The following is a 19,242-nucleotide window of genomic DNA, read 5'->3' on the forward strand; positions in this document are numbered from 1 at the left end:
CAATTTAATTAAAGTTCACGAACACTGTTCACTGTAACAGGGCAAATCAGCTAATTAGTGTCACCCACCAGGACCAAATTTCAGAGTGAGCAGTGTAATCACTAACCCGTGTCAACTAATCCCATCTAATCCCTTGTCAAAACTAAAGGGTGGTGGATAAGTGAGAATGAACCTAGACTGTCGGCCTTAATGAGTTAAGGGAATAACCATCACATTTTGCACTACAGTCAAATACAATTCTGAGTTTGTTTGGCTTTTAGGATGGTATACGCAATGATGGGGCAAGTACAAAACACAGCCTTCTTTGCCAATCAACTCACTTTCAGGTACTTCACAAGCATATCCTTTTGAAATTATGGTACCCATGAATTTCACATAATCCTTATGGAACGTTTCATCTCTTAACATTTTTTTCTGTTGCCAAAGGACACGTTTGATAGCTTGCTCTCTGTGACTTGGCATGGGCCTTAAATTACGGAAAGGAAGTAGGATTTGGAAATGACCATCACTATACTGAAAACCGTTTTGTGTTTTCTCCATGAATCGTTGATCCTTTATGGAGTAGCCACGTTCGCCTGGTTTGGAACCAAGATCGCTCTCACTGAAATCCAATTCAAATAACCTCAAGACTGTTTCAGGTGCAATGTATTCCTTTGACTTTTCAACTTCATGAAGGATGATTCTGTTACAAACAACATTATTGTCCGCAGGATTCAAACTTGCATGGGGCCATTTATTGTCCATCCATGTTTATGCAAAACAGCAAAAGGTCCTGAATCATTTGACGAAACAACTTCTAAAGGATTGAGAGCATCTCGGCATTTGCTACCAATCAAAATTCCAATATCAAGATTTGGCAAATACACTGGCAACTTATCTGCAACTGTTCTGAGATGAGGTATCTGTTTAAGCAATTCTGGTTTTGGAATGTGAGCATGATCAACAGGCATAACTTCCTTAGAGAACGTACGTGGGAGACTCACGTGGTTAGTACCATCAAGGTCCGAGACAACAAGACCATTTACCACAGACGTCTTGACATACTCTGTACCATTCATTGTATGGAGCTTCAGTGTTGCTGGTGCAGACTTGGCATCCAGTCGATTCATCAGATCCTCAGTGATGAAACACCCAGTGCTCCCGTTTTCCAACACTGCGTAGGTAGTCATCACCGTGTCTCTGCCTTTCACCGTCACTTGAACAGGAATAATTGGCTGGAAAATGGTTTCAATACAATTAGACTTGGATGCATTGTCAGGTTGCTCATTCACTTTATCACTGTTACCCTCGTCATTTGCATTCCTGTTGGACCGATAGTTGTTATCATGCATAGCTTTTGGATGGCGTTTACTGCAGGTCTCACAGATCCTTTTCCTCATACACCCTTTAGCAGGATGACCTAGTCCATAACAACTGAAACATCTATTACAGGTTTTCAAAGAGTCACGTTTTTCCACAAGGGATTTCTGTTTGAAGTCTTTACACTCATCACGGTCATGAGATTGTTTGCAAAAGAAACATTTGGGACTGTTGACCTTACCATCAGATGCGTAATTTCCAACTTGAGTGGCAAAACTTGTTGACTGAGGCCTGGATGAAGACTGTTTACTTTTAGTGGAACTGTTACTTTTAGACTGATGAAGATTCTGGCTGACAGTCAGCGCCTGTTTACCAAATGTTGGCTCACTTGCGGACTTTGCTGCAAATTCGATGAAGTCCACTAGGTCCTTAAATCCGATGAAACCTTGTCCATTTATCCTTCTAGACGTTACACGGTCCCTCCACTTGATCTGGAGATGCTGCGGAAGCTTCAGCACAATAGATTGCAAATAAGGAGCATAATTAAGAACCAACAACTGAGACATACTCTGCATGACATGGTAGCATTTCTTGAGATGGCGATCTATAGCCTGTTTTTAGCTTGTATTGTCCTAAGAGTGCTATTAGTTTTAACCTTCCACACTAGTTTTAAATCTAATTGTGATATTCTAGTTGGTTTACTGTCCTTCGATGACAGGTTTTATCATATACACATATTCCATTTCAATGTAAAATGTTCTCGTCTCGAGACGCCTGAAATATTGCCGATGTGACGTTAAATATTACCTCACTCACTCACTCACTCACTTGAGATTGAAAGAGAACTGTTTAAGTCCTTGAAAATCATCATGCTTCAAAACAGGACAAGACAGTATTCTGTTCAGATAAGCAGTAGATACCGTGTTTGGATTACCATATTCTTCAAACAAAAGGTGTCTTGCATGTTGATATCCAGAAGCAACATTCATATATAAGCAACCAGAAATCAAGTCTTTGGGCTCACCTTGTAACTGTTGATCTAGATAATACAGTCTATCAGCATCGTTGTTTGTGTGGGGAACAAACACGAGCATCAAAAGCCATCATGAAAGCTGCTAATTCAGTTGGATCCCCTGTGAACTTAGGAGCTTCTGGTTGAGGCAGAAACATTGCATTTACCATTTGTTGCTGGTTTTCAATAAACTGTATACTTGGAGCAAAGAGAGGATTATCAGGAACACTGTGCAAATGCTCATTACCTTTCATGTGATTATCAAAACTCCTGGGGTCGTAAGAATGAAATTTAGTTGCATTTCGATTCAGTGAATGTTCAAGGTTTACTGAATTTAGAGTAATATTTGTCTCACTCTTTACATCAGAGGATACAAGACGTTGATGTGTCTCATCATGATCTGGAATCTGGAACCTGACTTATTGCAGAGGAATAATAGCTTCCTCTTCATCAGCAAATACCTTCTCTCTTGCTGTAGCTCTAGCGATGTCAATGTTCAGATGTAACTGCTGAATCTTAGATTGTGTTTCAAACATTGATTTTTCTGTGCAAAGTTCAGCAAGTTTAGCTTTCTCCATTTCACGTGCAGATTGAGTAGAACTGGCATGAGAGATTTGAGATTTACAGGATATCTGAGATCTTTTATCATCTGCTGAATCTTGGCAAACAGATTGAATACGTACTTGCTCGAACAACTCACGTTCAGCGTTTTCAATCCAGCTCACAGCCAAGTCATGAACATGCTTGATGTCTCTCAGTTTAGCCCTGGCGTGCTGCACAGCGGCAGCTCCAGCTTCCTCGGTGTCAAGAGAAGTGGAATAAATACCATAAGAAGTTTGATAACAGGAAGACAAATCATGTAATCTGTGAATACACGACCTAACTAAAGGCAAATTACCATTATCAAACAATGATTCAAGTTAGAAAGAGCACCAAGTCTTCTTAACAAACGTAAATGTTCACTTTTGCCTTGTCAGTCAGGCTTCTCAGACGCTGAATACGTTGATCAATGTCCAGAGAACTGTCGCTATCACTGTTATATTTTCAGCCATTGTGTTTGAGAAACAAGTCAGCTATGCACAAACAAGTCACATCATATAGCATGTAGAATATGTACACGTTGAACAGGAACAATGTCACGTTGAATTGATGAATAGTAACCAGTATTGGATACAACAAGTTCAAACACGAATACGCGTTAACTTTGCCACAGTGTTTTTGCCACACTGTTTAACGTTGCAATCATTGCGAGCTGTACACCATACGTACCTCACTGTCTGCAAAAACATTATAACAAATGTAGATGCAAGAACAAAAAGATCCGATACTCGCATCAGAGTTTATTATAACTCTTTTCTTGTAAGAATTTATCCTTGAAACATGAACATGATATCCTTTAAACGTTGACATAGACTGGTGAACGGTTGTACAACGAATCAGGCTGAGAACGGTTTCACAGCTGATGAGCATCGATGAAAACTGATGAGGTTAAAATAACTACAATATAAGCAAAAACAATTCCACAATCTTCGCTCATTAAGGCACTTTAAACTTATTTACTTTTGGCATTAATAAACTCTACAATGCATATTGAAATTGTACAAGGACATATGGCTGACTGAACATTTGAACAACACTTCGTTGAACTGTTATCAAAATCGTTTACCAATAATTCATTATTAATACAAATGATAATAATGAAATAAGTTAGAAATGATGAGTTGAAAGTAACTTACATTTGTTCCTTGACATGCAGTGATTCGGAGACAGTGAGGTGAAGCAACTTTCCAGCATGGTGGTCAGATACAGACTTATGTGCATGCTTTTCCAAACCATGTGCTTTCTTAGAGAGGTCATGTGATAAACACGTGCCAGAAATGTGGCTAATTTAAATACGTTATGTACATTAGTTACAAAAGTTTAGTTGGTGTAAGTGGGGTTTGAACCTGCAACCTTTGGATTACACATCCACAGCCTTAACCAAAGAGTTGAGATATTTGAATGTGAAATTTTAGTAAACTTAAGTTTAAACTTTAAACAATGTTAGCACATTTTATGGAATAATGAAACATGCAATCTTGCGTTTACACAGGGCACTGCAAGAAACTGTAAATGAGCGTGTGGCGTTGCGGGTATGAATGTGGTTACTCGGCCTACAACAAGACTGACGGTTTTGCCGTCGGTGAAGGTGTGTGAAGCAAAGCTGTTCAAACTGTCCTTGTATTAAAGAATTGACACTTGGAAAAGTCACGAAGAGGAAATTTGTTTCAAACATTGTAAATGTTTTACTTCTTAGTATTTAGCTTAATTACAAAAAATACATTAGTGACTGGTGGAAATGCAAGTTGATTGAAGCTATCTTCATCAACCGTACAGAAACAGCAATAAACAGGGATCTGGGTGTGTATCTCCAGAAATAGACAATACCCTTCCTTCGTCACTGTTTCATTTAAAACACTGTACCCGCGTATAAACCATAATTTATATGTTTACTGTAATTACTTTACATTCTATACATGTATAAATAAGTATATGTACATTTCTAAATTAATCCAATAATTTGCAGTAAACAATATGTTATATATTCATAATAACATGTATTCCTATTAGCCCTGCTAGCTGTATCCATTATGACCTCCACATGTATTGCGTCATCATAGCATTGTGACGTCATGGGCACAGTGAACTGTTTATTAGTTTTACCTGATGATGGGGCCGGAACAGGCCAAAAAACGAATAATTCCAGAAAATTCTTCACGTTCAAGAGCCGAATTAGTTATGTATATCATTGATTTCCAAGTTGAAACTAACGCAGTAGTTAATCGGAAATAAGTCCGTAAAAGAACTTATTGTGAAATCAACAAACAGCAAAGCAATCTGACATAATTAGCAGTGCATTCTAAAATTAACTTGGTGTAGTTGGTTGGTTGGTTAATTGGTTAGCGGCGCACTCAGCAATATTCCAGTTATATTGCGGCGGTCTTGACCAGACAATCCAGTGACCAACAGCATGAACATCGATCTACGTAATTGGGATAGGATGACGTGTGTCAACCAAGTCAGCGAGCCTGTCCACCTGATCCCGTTAGTCGCCACCTACGACAAGCATGGGTTTCTGAAGAGCAACCCGAATCTTCACGGGTCACTTAGTATAATATTTAGTACTCTTCCCCACAAAGGTATTACAGTGGCAGGACAAGTTGAATACAAAATCAATTCTTATACTAATAAAGACAGACAGGATAACACTCACCTAACTGCAACGATGGTCAACTTATTAAATAAAGGTTATCCAGGGTAAACATGACATACATACAGTTGCTGGTCTTCTTATAACTTGTGACGTAATCTCAGATGAGAGGCAAGACTTAAAGCCTATAAACTGCTAACATCAAATAAGAGGCAATGGTTTGATGTCTGTCTGCTTTGCCACACACATGGAGCTTGGAGTTTAATGAGGTCTAATGAACACTGATCACTAATGCATTAGCATGTGTGAAGACTTATGTGGAAATAACGTGTCAGAAATTAATTCTGGAAACCTTGCCCGGGAACTCACCGCACTGTGGCCAGATTCAACAGATTCATTGACGAAATTCAGCATGCTGTTATCATGGATATATAAGGATGATAAAATGGACAAACAAATTCGGGAACTAAAAATTTAAACTAGCTTGCTATGCGATATGTGTCGGATGGCAGTTGAGTTAGTGAGCAATTACCTCCGATGTCACACCGGATAGTAATCGGACGGTGTTAAATATCATGTTACCCTCCGGGGAGAATCGAATTGGTGATGGGCGACTATCAGGCGCGTCAGGCACACCGCAGACTGCAATCAAATGAGCGTCAGATGACTGTTAATCATCGGATACTTATCAGATTGACGTCAGACGTCGGCTGGACACGTCCGGTAGTTACACAACACGAATCTAACACACATCGGACTGACTCGACATTCATCCGACTCTGACTCGATTTGCGACCGGAAATAGCGTCCGATGGCGAACTAAGCTCTGAGCTTAGTTCCTTCATCGGACGATTTTGTCGCATCGGATCACGCCCGACACGTCGGACACTGATCTGATAGTCGACAAACACAAATCGGATTCCTCGGTGGGTTACGGGAAGGGAAAAACTTTGGTTCCGATGAGTCCGAAATCTCTGTGGAATGGGGGTGTAAATAGAAAGAAAAATAACCCGACTAGTGACAATCTCATTAGACATTTATATGCATGTACAAGTCTGATATAAATCAACGTAGGTTTGCTCATTAAAACGGAAATGGAGGTACAAAAATTAACAATGTCACATGGAGTCAGAACAAGATTTTTTTAAGTTTGAGTGACTAAAATTCATTTCATGCTGTTTTTCACACAAGGCAGCTGATAATCTGTACTCTTTTCATTGTGCAGGTCTTGGGTCCTATAACAGTGTACACACAGGCGGCAGTGTTCACACCACCAATCACTGTTGGCTTACACGACAACCACCTTGTCGCCACGTGGACAGCTGGTTCATTCACAGATATCAAGCAAGACTATCTGACCTTCGAATTTGCTGTTGGTGCGTATCTGTTGAACGGAGCTCGAGCTGTCAGAAATTATAGTATGTTATTTCTACCTATCAAAACAGTTTTAGGCCACAAAATGATTCAAACATACGTTTATAGAAAGAATGGTCCATGTCCTAATCCTGAATCATCGTCTGATAAGTATGTAGACACCAATAATACAATCTGTAAACATTGGGATTTTTCATTTGACATTTAATTCTAAACTACAGGATTATAACTAAACTCAGAAAAATAACTTATTTAAGTGAAATTTAGAAGCTGATATGATGAAGAGGAACACCTTTTATGGATAGACAACTTCTATGTTGTAATAATTTGCTTGATAATAGTATTAGCGTCTACACATTGCAATAAACAAGTTATTTATTCATAACAAGTGTTCCTCTTTAGAAAAGTGTTTTAACACTTGTTGCAATATATGTTGTCTTCAGGTTCCTCCCCGGGTGGCTCCGAGATCCTCCCCTCCCTCCCTCTCCTGTCTGGCGGAGGGTGTACTGTCACCAGATCGCCATCGTGTACAGCTGTCGCCACCGGCGACCTCCACTGGGATCTGCATCATGCACAAACCTACTATGTATCGGTGAAAGTGTTCAACATTGTTGGACTGTGGACAATTGGTGTGTCGGAGCCTTATGTCCATGATGTCCGACTACCGTCTCGGGGAGTGGTTTTGATATCTGTCCACAGAAAGAACAAGAACTTTTTGACATCACGGTAAATTAACCTGTGTCATATAGGTTGAATATCTGCATTTAGTATGCTATATTTTATAAGAAAATATATATATTTCATTTTGAAACCACATCAAAATATTCAATAGTTGTTTTTAATGTTTTGGGGATCTTGTCTCTTTTCAGGACTTCGTGGATTCCGATCTCCAGTTATCCACCACCACACTTGAAGCAAAATGGTTTGGGTTTGACGTTGGTCGGTCTGGGGTCAAGTACCGCGTCTGTATTGGGACAACTCCTGGAATGCAAAACGTCCGAGCTTATGAAGATGTTGAAGAATCCATGTCACACAAGTTTAAGAACTTGATACTTAATGTGAACACTGTAAGTGAACATGGATAGACCTGTCATTGGATATCAAATATGTTCAGGTTACACGTTTCACCATTTAATAGACAACATTGGATAACCTTTACTTGCAAAATTATAATGAATTTCAATAGTGGAAAAGTATAATACTTTATGGATAAGAACTTATCTATTTCTTTTTTTCTTGTTGTTTCTAGTTGTTCTCCATAAAGTATTATACTTTTCGAGTATCCATCAACTTCTAAAATGCCAATCAAACAGAATTTCAATAGTGGTTTAATCTGCCTTTCTTTTCATGAGCAAGTATGCAACCTTTTACTTGTTGCCCATCTTCTATCACAGGTGTTCTATGTGACAGTAAAGGCATGGACACCTGCTGGAGAAGTCAGTCAGTCAACGGATGGGGTCAGGATCATCAGATACAATGAAGATGTAGGTGGCCGTGTCACAGTGAGAGATGGAGACAGATGTTCAAATGGTAGGATGGCATAGTGTATAAAAGTTTGTTTATCTCAACATATTTGGACCTGACTATTGTTTCTAATTAATGTAAATCACTCATTCTCAACATGCACATTTACTCCATTGCGTTATCGCATAATTGCAAGTGCAAAAATATTGAACTTCTTCACAAACGTTAGTTTGGAAATAAAGATACATTCTGTGTTAATTTACCATTACCATTTCCTTAATACATAAAAAATACGATATTTTTAACATCCCATTTTAGTTGCAAGTTGCATGTCGCCAGCGACGGTGTATGTATTTGTTGCATCAAAAACAACACTCGTGATAGTGAATGTATCAAGTTTCATGCATCATGTGGAAGATAGCATGTTGAATTTTACTGTGAGGTAGTCATTTAACCTAATATTTGAGAGTATAAGTCAAATTTTAATGACATTCCACTGTCGCCAATTCTTTTGCATTTTACGTTTTGCTCCAAAAGAAAGAAAACAACGTCAAAAGAGAAAAAAATACATCCAGTAACTTTAAGAAAGTAATTGCTCATGCTTTATTGAAGACACTGAAGATCAAATCCATTTGTTGTAATAACTTCTTAAATTATAAATATCTTAGGAAGATACAATGTACATGTATATACAGTATAGATACGGGTGTATTTTATGTTACGACGTTATAAGACCTTATACATAACCTAAGCACATCTATATGATCATCTGGTAAGGAGTATGCAACCTAGTTCCTTTTCCCGTCTTCTATATTAGTACTATATCATTTGTTTAACTTGCGTGGCTCATATTAATGACTGATGTATTTAACGTTACGTATTCTACGTAACGGTATTTTACGTTACAGTTCCATATATGGCTATTTAACATCACATAATGTGAGCTTTTAATTTATGGCTAGATTTCTCTTCTGTCGCCAATGGCTGAAGGGATGGTGTAAATCCAACTAGGATCCATGTAGGTAGCAAAAGTAATGTAAGTCCCCATGGATCCTAGTATGGTGATCTACCTTCAGTTATTGGCGATCTATAGTCCGTTTTTATATTGTATTGTCATTTCAAATTAACATATTTTAGTTTAATTGCTGGTTTTACAAACATATCTGTGATATTCTAGTTGTTTTACTGCCCTTCGTTGGCAGGTTTTTTATATTATACACATATTCCATTTCAATCTCAAATGTTCTCGTCACGATATGGCTGAAATATTGCCGATGTGACGTTAAATAATAACTCACTCACTCACTCACTCCCTCACATAATGTGCATACGCCACTAACGAATTAGTGCATGCTGCTCATGATCTGAAGCTCTGACGGATTAAATCATCGGTATGTAATTACTGAACTTTCAACCTTATGATTCTTGTATTTGTGTACAAGTCAAACTGTTAAACGTTTATCATTGCGTGTTATGAAGATATTCTAATAAGGTGTATCGTGTATAATCATGCTTGGTAATGCAAAACATACTGAAATTGCCGCATTCGTAACGTAAAATACAGTTGCTGTGACGTAAAATACAATTAGATTATACTGGCGTTAAATGAACATAAATGCCTATATAACCCAACGTTTGTTGTTAAACGTTTGTTAAAGATATGTAATTAATTTATTTCTATTTGCAGTGTTCTGAAAATGTGAAAAACCGCAGCCGTTATGTTTGACAGTATCTTACGTTACAGTTGTATTATATGTTTATTACCTTACAGTGATACATTTGATAACCACTATGGGGCAGATGAACATATGTCCAGGTCGCATAACTTCTTGACGTGGTCTATAAATATTGTAATGTCAGTGTACGGCATTCAATATTACTTTAGATGAACTAGAGAATCTATTTGGAAATTCTTGTTTCACCAGTCAATATAACGGTCAAATTCTGTAAAGCATCTCTTTACTCTTTTGATTTATTTGTGTTCAAATTAAGCTTAGTTTTCTTAAATGTTTTTATCAAACAATTAAAACAGGTTGTACTATAGTTTTACATATATCAACATTAAATTATTTTGCGTAACGTAAAATACACTAGTAAATAGAAAAAACACCCACTGCTACTAAATGCCATTTACTGACAAACCATAAGACACTGTATACTATCAATCTGTATATAGCTCAAGGAAATAATACTTGTCGTTGTCATATCAAAGAAATTGTGTTCAGATAAGAAAAATCCGATTTCCATGATCACAAATGCACGCTGACTGAAAATGAGTGAAATGCTTTAAATAGTGAGAATACAGATGTAATGCTATTTTCCATGCAGGACTTCACAATCAGACAACAAGCAAGACTAGCACACGAGATGCACCTGTAAGTATACCATACTTCCTATTCTCTAGACCCGTGAAGATCCGGGTTATAATAGTAATCTCCAGTAACCCATGCTTGTCGAAAGAGGCGACTAACAGGATTGGGTGGTCAGGCTCGCTAACTTGGTTGACACATGTCATCGTTTCCCAATTGCGCAGATCGATGCTCATGCTGTTGATCACTGGATTGTGTGGTCCAGACACGATGATTTACAAACCGTAGCCATATAGCTGGAATATTGCTTAGTGCGGCGTAAAACTAAACTCACCCACTCACTCACTCCCACTCTCTAACGGCGTGTCCCGAGAACTCATGCCTCGTAAAGATTCATTTCTCGTACATTCATGTTTATTTTTGGATTTTGTATCTTGCACTCTGTCATCAGTGTGTTCCTGATCTGATCTACCAAGCGTCCACATCCATGTTTGCAGCCTACTGGGAAGTGACTGGTTTCAACATTTCTTACACTGATGTCCAGATATCTGTTGAAAGAAAATTCCACGGGTCAGGTATATAATCTTATCATCACCTTTTTACAGACCATAAAACACTTTTGTTGTAACTGATCTTTTACTTTGATAGGCCCCATCTGATAGCGGATAAACGTCTGGCATAGTTTATTATACCTATTGATGTAGGATAAAAGCTATTCCTGTTCAGATAAACTGAGAACACTGAAAAAGCATCTAACTTAGTACAATAGAATCTCTGAATTAAGGGCGTCGTTTTGGAATGCAAATCAGATGTCCAAACAAATGTAGTAATGGAATACATTTTAACAGTTTAAAAACTATTACAATGTAATTTCACACACACACACACACACACACACACACACTATATATATATATATATATATATATATATATATATATATATATAGCTATCCTCAGCAAATTAGTGCGGATTGTTACCGTAGTTTTCACTAACTGTGTGGTAGTAATCAAAATATAATAAAGTTTCTTTTGTGTTTTGGAGAATTTGGAATATTGAAATATCCATCATTTCGTCATTAAAACTCTCTCTTTGAAATAACCTTTCTAACATCTTTACACAAGAGAATAAGGTCTGGAAAAAAACAACATGAGTGCTGGGTCTTGCCCTTGAAACTCTGCCAAAAGTTTCATAACCCGAAGAGGTTCGTCAGCAGACAAATTGACCAATTATTGAGAACTGTCCTTTGAAAAGTACAGGTCAATATAATTATTCATTAAAGTGCATGTCAAATCACCATTGAAGTCATTCTCAGATGAAATTTGCTTAGCTGTAGCACAAGAACACCTGGAGAAAATACACCTAGATTGTATTTTTAACATTTTCCATACTTTCATGAGTGTTGTGCTCGTGCCAAAAAGATATGATAAGTCAAACATATTCCCTTTCGAAATCCTACACCTCCAACAGGGCGAGTTTCTACAACCAAAACCTTAACGAACACAGACACCAAAGTTTTAATATTCACAAAATGATGGCTTTAACTGCTGCTTCCTCCGAGAGCGGAAAAATACCATCCCCATTCGAACAAGGAGACACGTATCCTGAACTTAAGTGCAACCTGACCTATAGTCAGCAAGCGCGGAACCAGACATAGAAATGTTACAATGAGCAATATGAGGTGATGAGGTATCATATTCTGAATCCGATGAACTCATGCCTGAAAACCCCGACTGCCTTCATTCAGCCTTTTGGGTCGGTGAATAATCATTCGCTAAAGAAGCAGTATAGTAACTGATTGACTTCCTGTTCATCAAAGATTTTGCCCGAATGTGTTCTGACACACAGTGTTTGAATTCCTCTAGCAAAACTAACTGCTTCAAACTATCAAAAGTGCCACGTCGTCTTCAGATGTACACTCTCTATCACGGACACTTTCAGTTACCCATTCATAAGGCTTTAAAATGGCAGCCTTGAGAATTTGATAATTAAAACTCCGTCAAACTCCTTCATTCTGAATGTCCTGAGCGTTACCCCAAAGTATACTTTACATCAACATAGTCCAATAACTGTGGGGCAGTTTAAACTGTTAACTTCATTAAAATGTATGAGCGACATATCACATGCACAGAAAATAGGAGCGGGTTTGGAACGATCAAACGATTTAACACCTGTTGAGGTACTGATCATGAGAAAGAGTTTGCATAGCCAATTATTCTCTTTCAAATTCTATTTTTAAAAGATAAATCAATCACATATAAAGTGCCATAAGCCAATATGTCTTCTTCAACCAGGTAAGTGGTAACGCTATCCTGACATCGGTATTTAGTATGCCTGATTCGATGAGAAAAGTGTAAAATTTGGCAAGTTCATGCTTTTTAGCTTGGACCGTATAACTGTATATCATGATTGATGGATAGAAGACCCCAATAAACACCAAAGCTATTGTTGATTAAACACATGTTAGACAAAAAGATGTTCATCCAATTATTTGGACAATTAGGTTTGTGATGTATTAAATTTCTATTCAGGACGAGTCCCAAATTTCTGTTATGTGATGTTTCTAACTGAAAGTAGAAATAGCAATAAAAACAGTGATAATAATGTTCTTCAAGCAGCAATACTGGACCAATTTCCAAAAGAGGCTAATGTTGCATATTCAGGGTGACTACCACTATTTCTGGTGTAATCTACAGATAGCAACTGCTTACATCAGATCGTAATGCATTTCCAAGAACTAATTGTTGTTAAAAGACGCTGTGGACGTCTATGAATCAATATGAAACGTCTATGAAACAGGAACAATGTTACATAACGACACTGTTGGACAATAACATTACACTGCAAAATATTACAAAAACTATCTGATTAGTTTCAAAGGTCATTGTAAAAATATTTGGAATCATAAATAATAATAGAAAGGCAGATACTGAATTCGAATTAACAGGAGATTTAGGATTGCTACACTAGTTCATTACTAATCACCTTTCACATGTTTGAATGCACTGGCTATTAGGGTGGACTACTAGTAAATATATACTCACGATATAAGTGATAAATATATCATGGTAATGTGTTCAAAGATAACATGAAGAAAATCTACATATCTTGCACATTTCATGCAATCTTACATTAAAACAAATGCCTAAGATACTTACAATCTATCACCAGATGATCTGTGGCACACTGTTGATGGGTACACAAGTCTAGGAGTCGCTGACAATACAGTGTTAAGTGGACTTTCCCTGGACCCTGGACACACCTTCAGGGCTGCCGTCATGTTTTGTGTCGTGAGAGTCTGCACCAGGCCCGTGCACAGCAATGGAGTGACTGTAGTTCCCCATCCCCCTGTAGCTGGGGGCATCAACATTACATATTCCGAGACAGAGATCTCGTCACAAGTGAGCACAATGGTAGCCAGTCATGTTATGAGGGAATGTCCAGAATTACCGTTTCAGCTATGAGAAATATACAATGTCATGAAAGACGTTAGCTCTTCCATATACTCCATACAGTGTTAACATACTGGCCTAAGGTCTAACATTGAGACATCATTACTTACAGTCGCACTCATGCAATAGGCCATCATGTCCATATTATAGTGTTTCAACAAATTGATGATACATTATACAGGAATCACCTTCAGTTGTTCTTTTTTTTCATCGGTTATTGTATGATGGAACAATAAACACAAGTTGCAATAGTTGCACTTTCCTTTATTCTTTGCATAGCTGGAGGTTGCAATGGATCGTTTCCGCGATCGCGACATACCTGCTACGTCTGAGTCGTATGCTGTGATTGAAAGGTATGAATGGAGTTTGATCGATCCTGGACTCCTCACCGAGTGGGCACCTGTGGCCAATCTGACTGATCAGGAAAGTCAGGTAACTTAAGAAATAAGAAAAGGAATACGAGAAAACTACCGATCCCATTTATAAAACACCGTTTTGATTTCAACATGACACGATTCGTGATAATCACATACATTTTTTGGTCTGGCAACTGGTCAGGTTTTATTCAAGATCAGCTTCTCCAGACCGCTAGATTTCAGCAAGTGCCGCCGGCTCGCCGTCAGAGGGTACAATAAAGTAGGGCTCACTACCGTAGTGTCTGCTGATGTCAGAAACTGCTCTGCCTTTGATGAAATTATGGTGAAGCCTTTGTTCGTCATTGACGCCACTGGTTAGAAATTTGCAATAACGGTATAACATTCAATCATTGGATATGATAATTTTACATATAACTCAGTAGGATGTTTTTGGCAACATTATATAGTAAATACTATACTGAATGGATAAAAGTCAGAAGGTGCTGGATCACTGGTTCGATATTTTAAACATATAACTGCACATATACATGGTTACATGCATGCCATTTATTCCCTGGTAGGATCAAAGATTGCACAAGGCATTGGGAACGACATCATCTTAGAACAAAATGCCCTCTGGCCCATGCTGGATGTCGACTATCCTCCCTACAAAAACATCCTGTCAGCTGTGTGGCCAAGTCTACGTCACAGGAAGTACAAGTGGGCGGTGGTAGCTGGTGACAAGCTGGACCCTACATCTCACTTCAAGCGGCAGAGTCTAATGACTGTCTCTGACCCATGTGCCTTGGCCGATGTCATCAAGTGTGGAGAAACAGGTGAAGCTGTGATGAGCACAGAATATTTGTCGGTGGCCTCACAATCATTTGTATGTAGTTCCTTGTTGATAACAGGAGTATATTCGTTTAAATTCAACTAATTTATCAGTTCGAATTTATAACTTTACTAGTTTTTCACCATGTTCTATGTGCTTTCAACAAGACCATTTGCTACGTAAATTAAACAATCATCATAAAGACACATCTTCATAAAGTTTTGCTGTGTGTCTTATGTTGTAAAAATTGACGACAATTGGAGTATTTACATTGTGTCTTTTTGTTGTCTAGGGAAGGAATATGTCAACGTACACTTTGACCAGAAGGAAGAACTTCCCCATGGGCACAGGTTCTACGTCTGCATTCATGCTGATGAGATGGAAGTGACTTATGAGAAGTGGCCAACTGTCTTGGAAGAGGTGAATGCTTGCAGTGACGGTATCACTGTTGACCTCACTCCACCATCTGAAAGCTCGATCACCATCCAAGGGCTAATAGAAAACGTATATCAAGTATGTCAAATAATTATCACTTAATTTCATTGCCTGTTGTATTTTATGTCTTTGTGTTGGTAACAAAAATATATTCCCTTGGTTTCAAGGTATCAATTGACACACAAATTTCACACGTGTTTGGGACAGGCGCCATTAGTGGTTCTACATACACTCTCGTTTTTGCGAAAACCTGATGTTGTAACTACTGGATTCTGTTTTGTTAACTCAAGGTTATGACACACTGGGAATCGAACAATGACTTTGTCTTTTAGTGGAGCTTTGTCATGTATATGAAAAGTGAGTGAGTGAGATTGTAAGTCACATTGGCAGCATTTCAGCCATATCGTGTTATATATTAATAATAATTACAGGTAAAGTATAATAACTTGGCCATGAAGGACAGTAAAACAACTAGACTATCACATATATAAATTTAAAATAAGTAATTAAATCTAAAATATATTAACTATAAATGACAATGCAATATGAAAACAGGCTATAGACTGCCAACAACAGGCAGATCGCCATACTAGGGACCATGGAGATTTACAGTACATTGGGTTCCTGCATGGACCCTAGATGGGTTTACACCATCCCTTCAGATGTTAGCAATGTTTGACAATCTAGCCATAAATTAAAATAACATATACGCTGCAGTTACAAAAAACAAGTAGTACGTTTAAGTTTACTATAATTGTTTTGGTACTTACGTACCCTCTCAGGAGGTATTCGAAAAGTATTTCATCACTTATGTTCAGTTTAGTAACATCTAGACTGACTCGGTAGTAATCAAATAAAGACTCTTTGTGCTTTGTGGGTGTGTGCATGTGTGCGTGTATGACGGAGGGGGGGGGGGTGCGAGAATATTTTCCACCTATACTTTGGATACTTTTGACCTTCTGTCCTAATGCTGAAAGAGACATAATCCTAGCACTTCTGGTCGCATTTATACAGACTTAGCGGGTATTTTCTGTTGTTCTTATATAGTTAACACCTGAAATAGTGATGGTCGATCAACCATGAAACTAGCAATATTATTGCAGATCAGCACATCTGAGGTGGTTCTTGACTGGTCTGGTTTTGTTGATGTGGAGACGGAAGGATTGACTTCACATGCGAGCGCCATCACCTTCTATCAAGTTGCCTTAGGTAGGATAATATTGTGGATAGATGTATGACACATAATTTGTGTAGATGTTCATTTCTTATGTTAAATATTCTGAGAGGGAGCTGAGGAACATAGACTTTGTATAACTATTGAAAAATCAGCAGATTAGTATGTAATGTACATGTATGTTACTGTCTGGACTGTTGAACTGACAAATGGATTCATGCGACAGGGACTATGCCAGAAGGGGAAGACATCATAGCGTTCTCAAGCGTTGGACACGTCCACCACACCACGCTGTCAGGTCTTCAACTACTAGTAGTATATACAATGGGGGTTCTGGATCACTTTCAACAAAGCCTCTGCAAAGCCTTATTTGGTAAATAAGGCTTTTGTCGGGCCCTTAGCTCTTGCTACCATTTCCCCTACTATGAAAAAGTTTGGGCCGATAGCGGTTCTGGATCACTTTCAACCAAAGCCTCTGCAAAGCCTTATTTCACAAGTAAGGCTTTGGTCGGACCCTTAGCTCTTGCTGCCATTACCCCTACTACAAAAGTTGGGGGACCTCCTAGCCGCGCTACCGGGGGCATGGCTGGAGTAATGGGTATTGCCCCATCCAATACTGGGCTGGCCGCTATGGCACTATGCCATGTTTACCTCGATGAAACAGTTTAATGTGAATCGCCTATGATCTCTTTGGTGTTTGTAATAAAGGCTTGCCGGGCTTTTTTCACCCCTTGTTCTATGTACTTTTTTTTCTCGTCCTCGCTGATAGTAGACTTACGAGACTTGGACCGAATATCTTGTTTCATTTTGTTATATTTTGTGAGTTCAGAGAGGATTGAACTAAACTCCTCCTCTGAGATCTTACTGTCAGTGAGTGCAGTGGAAATACGCTCACTTACTGTGTTCAGCTTTGCTTCAGCCAGAACTCTGATCTCGTCGTGTTTCAATGCCTTACGATGCAGTCTACGTGATGCCAACTTAAGCACCAACCCTAACACCCCTGCCACCCCAGCTGTTATTTCAATACCTAGTACTATAGGTGCAGCCACGATGGTAGCTAACAACCCAACACCTGCCGCTCCCAGCCCCATGCTGGTTGCCATAAGGGCAGCGTCAGCCCCGTCCACGATATTGAAAGCTCTATGGTACTTTTTACATAGTGCTTTACGTGTGTCGCGGTCTTGTTCTAGTTGGCGTTTCACATCACATAACTGCCTCAAGCGGAACCCGTCTACGGTTTCCAGGGTCTTCGCTACGTCCTCTACGACTGGGTATAGCCCCATCCTATAATATATATTTCAAAAGATATTTTAATTGGGTTTCATTTAATCTTCGCTTAACGTACTTGAGACTTATAAGGCGCAAATGCTCATGTAGGAAAATAGGTGAGAGTGCAATAGGTGACGTTGTTTTCACATGAAACTCCTCAAAGTGGCGGCTTATTATCCACCCATAGTAGGGGATTATTAAGGAGATTGCACGACCCGTTGAGGGGTCCGGTTGTATGACGATACGGAAACGTTTCAACCTGGCCTGGGAACTCCAGCGTACAGTCACCCCGGGTAAAAGTTGTTGTTCTGCAGGAGCAATATTCTGTATTAAGACGTCCATGATGAGTGTGGAGCCTGGTGCTATAGATGTAATCCTTGTGTACCCGCGGCAGTCATACCTTAACTCACCCCCGAGGGATGAATATAACTTATTGGGGTTCAAGCTTAGTGAAATCTTTGTATTAGGGGCCGGAATGAAACACCCGGGCTGGGTACCGCTATTCTTAACTTCAGAGATATAATTATGTTCATTGTATGTGATATAAGGTGAGGTGAGGGTTAAGTTGATTAGCCATTCGGGTTCTTTAAAATCTGATAACGGTATCTGCCTATACACTTTGTCTTTGAAGTGTAGGATGTATAAGGTGTCTTCCTCAGGCTGATCGAATCCCTCTAGGTCCTTGAGTGTGAGTTTGGGTAGATGATCGGCTATTGCTGCCCGCCTATACACATTGTCTTTCAAGTGTAGGACGTACGAGGTGTCTTCCTCACCAGGCTGATCGAATCCCTCCGTGTCCCCTAGGTCGTTAAGCGTGGTGTTGGGGTGATGACTGGTCATTGCTATAATACTATTACGAGATAATTTCCAACTGGTTTTCTGATAATAGTTCAGGGGTTAACTTCACCCCCATGAAGTGTATGTTGTCAGGTAGGAAGATCTTGGTTAGTGATATAGTGTTTTCCACGATCACGGTGACACCCTGCAGACTGGTGTTGGAGCCGACACCCACCCGCACGTAAACTGTGCAAACGTGATACTGGTGTCGTTTCACCCACCCAAGTTTGATCCCCTTC

General features: G+C 38.9%; 1 protein-coding gene and 1 long non-coding RNA gene across 2 annotated transcripts in view; both read left to right on the forward strand.

The window, feature by feature from the left end:
• The first annotated feature begins 1,662 nt into the window (after positions 1–1,662).
• The window catches only part of LOC124262766, a 30,873-nt gene continuing 13,293 nt past the window's right edge, over positions 1,663–19,242 (forward strand). The window contains exons 1-7 of the mRNA XM_046697310.1: positions 1,663–1,666; positions 11,100–11,223; positions 13,820–14,049; positions 14,380–14,532; positions 14,659–14,830; positions 15,038–15,292; positions 15,581–15,801. Coding sequence (XP_046553266.1) covers positions 11,136–11,223; positions 13,820–14,049; positions 14,380–14,532; positions 14,659–14,830; positions 15,038–15,292; positions 15,581–15,801 — 1,119 coding nt within the window. The 5' untranslated portion in view covers positions 1,663–1,666; positions 11,100–11,135. The remainder of the gene's footprint in view (positions 1,667–11,099; positions 11,224–13,819; positions 14,050–14,379; positions 14,533–14,658; positions 14,831–15,037; positions 15,293–15,580; positions 15,802–19,242) is intronic.
• LOC124262760 lies at positions 15,724–17,204 on the forward strand. The gene is made up of 3 exons (XR_006894683.1): positions 15,724–15,801; positions 16,827–16,932; positions 17,124–17,204. It is a non-coding gene; the product is annotated as an uncharacterized LOC124262760 (long non-coding RNA).

Source organism: Haliotis rubra, unplaced genomic scaffold (assembly GCF_003918875.1).
Source record: "Haliotis rubra isolate DU_JTF1 unplaced genomic scaffold, ASM391887v1 Scf853, whole genome shotgun sequence".
In the NCBI taxonomy this organism is placed as follows: domain Eukaryota; kingdom Metazoa; phylum Mollusca; class Gastropoda; order Lepetellida; family Haliotidae; genus Haliotis; species Haliotis rubra.